This window comes from Schistocerca cancellata, chromosome 8 (genome assembly GCF_023864275.1).
Source record: "Schistocerca cancellata isolate TAMUIC-IGC-003103 chromosome 8, iqSchCanc2.1, whole genome shotgun sequence".
In the NCBI taxonomy this organism is placed as follows: domain Eukaryota; kingdom Metazoa; phylum Arthropoda; class Insecta; order Orthoptera; family Acrididae; genus Schistocerca; species Schistocerca cancellata.
Genome location: NC_064633.1, coordinates 122247853 through 122253852, shown reverse-complemented (window position 1 = coordinate 122253852; position 6000 = coordinate 122247853). Strand labels below are relative to the sequence as shown.

Genomic DNA, 6000 nt, shown 5'->3' with positions numbered 1-6000 from the left:
AAACTGTTTGTGTTTCTCTTTCATTTAGTGTATTATTTATCATTGTAAGATGAATGCAATATGTGCTACAAAGCTTTAAAACCCGTATATTAATTTTGAAACACCCTGTATAATCTCTGACCGCGGGCGTTTAAGAGCACTTATATGCTCATACTTAACGTGCGCTGCGCTTCGCACTATCAAGAATATTGTGAAATGGCATTCGATTTAATCATTTGCTTTTAATCTGCATTGAATAATTTAGTGCAAGAAAACGCTCTGTTGTATTTCTGCGGCAACAGAATCTGAGATTAGTTGGTTCATGGTCAAGCAATATAGAAACCACACTTCGATTGCACAGAGTGATTGGTGTAAAGTTTATTAAAGTAAAATTGCAATAATCACACAACAAAATTATCGTGTATTTAACTACGCCAGATATTCTTCCCAGGCTTAGTGATCTAAAGTTTGTACATTCAATGTGTAATATTAATATACGTGATGTTTCAAGTGAATAACTGAAGAGATTTGGACACGAAAATTATCTGAAATTATTATCTTGCACAAGATTTGCACTATTGATGGCTTATATAGTAATATTTTAAAACGTCAACAACTTTGTTTAGTTTAACGTTCTCGATGACCAAGTGTTGCTCTTTCTTCTACGTCTTCATGAAGAGTGAGCTATGGATACTTGTACGTTCTTCGTTTCACGATCACTCTGGAATCATGTCGGCTGGTCCACTTAATCACTCGATCTGAATACGATTGAAATTATCTGCAACCATGTGGAACAGTGGGTGAAACGTAGCATTTGGTAGCCGTACGGGATCCGTTGACCAGGGTGTTGCCTACACGAGGAAAGTCGTGAATTCTCTTCCTTGCCGAGCTGAGTTCATTCTCAAGGCTATGGCACTTTTACGTGACAGTAGCGATGTCTTCTGGGAGTGGAAATTTTTTTTTCTGATGTGCTTACATGGTAGTTACGGAATTCTGAGTGCTGTGTTCCGTAGAAAGTTAAACACACTTTTTTTACCACACTGCTTACTTTCAATTCATCTGCACAAAGAAAAAGTTAATTAATGCATACATCTCTATAGTATTTTTTAAAAACATTATCAAACCGTAGTCATACCTACAATGTTATCTATTGTTTTGGTTAAGTATTCTTGGCATTGAAACATGCAGTATCTACGAGGTAATGAGGAACTGCAACATGATATCTCTGCGTACGTTTTAATTAGAACTGTTTTCTTAATTACACAGCTACGTTATCACTGGAGGCTGGTATGAAGCAGGGTGCAAGTCGAGGCACCAGCAGCTTCAGGTTGACAGCCTTTCGCACTTGTGCACGAGACTGGCCTACGATGACGTCAGCACGGTAAGGTAGTGGAGCGGACTTGCAGCGCACTCCCTGTAGAGCGCGGCGCAGCCTTCGCCTCCACCACCCCCACCCCCGGCAGCCACCCCCGCGTGCTCCGCCGCCAGGTAGCGCCGCCCCTCACTGCTGCCCGAATCCGTCGTCGACGGTCTGAAACACACAGTGTAAGAATACTGACCTGTATCTCGGATATTTGCTGTTTCTGGACACTTAAATGATGAAACACGCTACTGCAACAGCATAAAGGAGGCTTATATATGAAATGAGACTTATAGGACAACAATATATTTTTTAACTTGATCAGATTTTGTCCTTTATGTCCTCTCTTAGATTGGATAAAGTACAATACTTTTTACATCACAGTTATTTGAGGAATTTTAATAAGATAAATAGTAATACAATGATATTTGTAGAATTAAATTGAATGTGTCTATGTGAATTACAGTACTGGCGTAAGAAGTAATAACGTTAATACTAGCGGTATTGCTACTACAACTTCTGTTAATAATAATTATAGCCGCGCGGTCTAAGGCACTGTAGTCATGGACTGTGGGGCTGGTCCCGGTGGGGGTTCGAGTCCTCCCTCGGGCATGAGTGTGTGTGTTTGTCCTTAGGATAATTTAGGTTAAGTAGTGTGTAAGCTTAGGGACTGATGACCTTAGCAGTTAAGTCCCATAAGATTTCACACACATTTAATAATAATAATAATAGTAATAGAATAGTACCACATAAAATGTATCTACAATGTAGAAACGTGACATAGCGGGTCCCGAAAGAGATAAATTTAAGAAGATTGCACCAACTAAAGACTTTGAAAATAAAGATGAAGGTCATGAAAGAACTTAATTATAAAAGGGTAAGGAGAGCGCGCATAACAAAAATCCGTACATAACGGTTATTTTAATCGACACCAGCACAGCCACAATCCTTTAAAGAATCAAATGCGCAAGTATAAAACAACTTCAAACGACTGATTTCTTTACAAATTACACTACTGGCCATTAAAATTGCTACACCACGAAGATGACTTGCTACAGACGCGAAATTTAACGACTGGAAGAAAATGCTGTGATATGCAAATGATTAGCTTTTCAGAACATTCACACAAGGCTGACGCCGGTGGCGACACCTACAACGTGTTGATGTGAGGAAAGTTTCCAACCGATTTCTCGTACACAAACAGCAGTTGACCGGCGTTGCCTGGTGAAACGTTGTTGTGATGCCTCGTGTAAGGAGGAGAAATGCGTACCGTCACGTTTCCGACTTTGATAAAGGACGGATTGTAGCCTATCGCGATTGCGGTTTGTCCTATCGCGACATAGCTGCTCGCGTTGGTCGAGATCGAATTACTGTTAGCAGAATATGGAATCGATGGGTTCAGGAGGGTAATACGGAACGTCGTGCTGGATCCCAACGGCCTCGTATCACTAGCAGTCGAGATGAGAGGCATCTTATCCGCATGGCTGTAACGGATCATGCAGCCACGTCTCGATTCCTGAGTCAACAGATGGGGACGTTTGCAAGACAATAACCATCTCCGCGAACAGTTCGACGACGTTTGCAGCAGGTTGGACTATCAGCTCGGAGACCATGGCCGCGGTTACCCTTGACGCTGCATCACAGACAGGAGCGCATGCGATGGTGTACTCAACGACGAACCTGGATGCACGAATGGCAAAACGTCATTTTTTCTGATGAATCCTGGTTCTGTTTACAGCATCGTAATGGTGGCATCCGCGTTTGGCGACATCATGGTGAACGCACATTGGAAGCGTGTATTCGTCATCGCCACACTGGCATATCACCGGTGTGATGGTATGGGGTGCCATTGATTACACATCTCGGTCACCTCTTGTTCGCATTGACAGCACTTTGAACAGTGGACGCTACATTTCAGATGTGTTACGACCCGTGGCTCTACCCTTCATTCGATCCCTGTGAAACCCTACATTTCAGCAGGATAATGCACGACCGCATGTTGCAGGTCCTGTACGGAGCTGTCTGGATACAGGAAATGTTCGACTGCTGCCCTGGCCAGCACATTCTCCAGATCTCTCACCAACTGAAAACGTCTGGTCAAGGTGGCCGAGCAACTGGCTCGTCACAGTACGCCAGTCACTATTCTTGATGAACTGTGGTATCGTGTTGAAGCTGCAATGGCAGCTGTACCTGTACACGCCATCCAAGCTCTGTTTGACTCAATGCCCAGGCGTATCAAGGTCGTTATTACGGCCAGAGGTAGTTGTTCTGGGTACTGATTTCTCAGGATCTATGCACCCAAATTGCGTGAAAATGTAATTACATATCAGTTGTAGTATAATATATTTGTCCAATGAATACCCATTTATCGTCCGCATTTCTTCTTGGTGTAGCAGTTTTAATGGCCAGTAGTGTAGTTGAAGCGTTAAATATCCGAACCTTACGCACGTAAACAAGAAAAGTTTAGCAAATGTATAAAATTATGCTTAAAGCTTGTTTGAAATCGCTAAGTTCCTAATTGCGAAACACTGGATGAGTACAGAGTGTGTAATTAGCGTTCCATTTCACGCAAAAACTAGTTTCTCGCTCTTCTCAATGTTTATGACATCATATATGTCGTGAAATGCTTTAATTTTGCAAGTACAAAAAAAAAAAAAAAAAAAAAAAATGGCCCTGAGCACTATGGGACTCAACTGCTGAGGTCATTAGTCCCATAGAACTTAGAACTAGTTAAACCTAACTAACCTAAGGACATCACACACATCCATGCCCGAGGCAGGATTCGAACCTGCGACCGTAGCGATCTCGCGGTTCCAGACTGCAGCGCCAGAACCGCGCGGCCACTTCGGCCGGCTTTGCAAGTACATTCAGTGTTATATGTGGATAGTGTTTGAAAACTGCGTTGCGAACAGAGTCGGTTGGATGAAGTAATAAGTTAGAACTTCATGTCTGATGCTGAAGATTCACTTCGTGAGCAGCAGAAAGGGACTAAGGTTTAGTCACTAAGCGATGCCGGCACGGTAGCCCAGCGTGTTCGGTCAGAGAGCTGGCTGGCCTGTGTAATAAAACATTGAGTGAAAGGATAAACAACTAACTTCTACGGATGTCATGTGATGTACGCTACAACCAAATATACCAAAAAAAGCGACAAACTTCTCTACTTTCTTCGTTTCGCAAGGGATGTCAGCGAGGAAAAAAATTGGTAATGGTTTGATATGATGTACACTCCTGGAAATTGAAATAAGAACACCGTGAATTCATTGTCCCAGGAAGGGGAAACTTTATTGACACATTCCTGGGGTCAGATACATAACATGATTACACTGACAGAACCACAGGCACATAGACACAGGCAACAGAGCATGCACAATGTCGGCAATAGTACAGTGTATATCCACCTTTCGCAGCAATGCAGGCTGCTATTCTCCCATGGAGACGATCGTAGAGATGCTGGATGTAGTCCTGTTGAATGGCTTGCCATGCCATTTCCACCTGGCGCCTCAGTTGGACCAGCGTTCGTGCTGGACGTGCAGACCGCGTGAGACGACGCTTCATCCAGTCCCAAACATGCTCAGTGGGGGACAGATCCGGAGATCTTGTTGGCCAGGGTAGTTGACTTACACCTTCTAGAGCACGTTGGGTGGCACGGGATACATGCGGACGTGCATTGTCCTGTTGGAACAGCAAGTTCCCTTGCCGGTCTAGGAATGGTAGAACGATGGGTTCGATGACGGTTTGGATGTACCGTGCACTATTCAGTGTCCCCTCGACGATCACCAGTGGTGTACGGCCAGTGTAGGAGATCGCTCCCCACACCATGATGCCGGGTGTTGGCCCTGTGTGCCTCGGTCGTATGCAGTCCTGATTGTGGCGCTCACCTGCACGGCGCCAAACACGCATACGACCATCATTGGCACCAAGGCAGAAGCGACTCTCATCGCTGAAGACGACACGTCTCCATTCGTCCCTCCATTCACGCCTGTCGCGACACCACTGGAGGCGGGCTGCACGATGTTGGGGCGTGAGCGGAAGACGGCCTAACGGTGTGCGGGACCGTAGCCCAGCTTCATGGAGACGGTTGCGAATGGTCCACGCCGATACCCCAGGAGCAACAGTGTCCCTAATTTGCTGGGAAGTGGCGGTGCGGTCCCCTACGGCACTGCGTAGGATCCTACGGTCTTGGCGTGCATCCGTGCGTCGCTGCGGTCCGGTCCCAGGTCGACGGGCACGTGCACCTTCCGCCGACCACTGGCGACAACATCGATGTACTGTGGAGACCTCACGCCCCACGTGTTGAGCAATTCGGCGGTACGTCCACCCGGCCTCCCGCATGCCCACTATAAGCCCTCGCTCAAAGTCCGTCAACTGCACATACGGTTCACGTCCACGCTGTCGCGGCATGCTACCAGTGTTAAAGACTGCGATGGAGCTCCGTATGCCACGGCAAACTGGCTGACACTGACGGCGGCGGTGCACAAATGCTGCGCAGCTAGCGCCATTCGACGGCCAACACCGCGGTTCCTGGTGTGTCCGCTGTGCCGTGCGTGTGATCATTGCTTGTACAGCCCTCTCGCAGTGTCCGGAGCAAGTATGGTGGGTCTGACACACCGGTGTCAATGTGTTCTTTTTTCCATTTCCAGGAGTGTATAAAAGTTTGTTGG

General features: G+C 45.9%; 1 protein-coding gene across 1 annotated transcript in view; it reads right to left on the bottom strand.

Moving 5' to 3' along the window:
• Nucleotides 1-1341: 1341 nt before the first annotated feature.
• LOC126095414 (uncharacterized) overlaps nt 1342-6000 on the bottom strand; it is a 44372-nt gene continuing 39713 nt past the window's right edge. The window contains exon 4 of the mRNA XM_049910212.1: nt 1342-1510. Within this exon, the coding sequence (XP_049766169.1) occupies nt 1342-1510 (169 nt within the window). The remainder of the gene's footprint in view (nt 1511-6000) is intronic.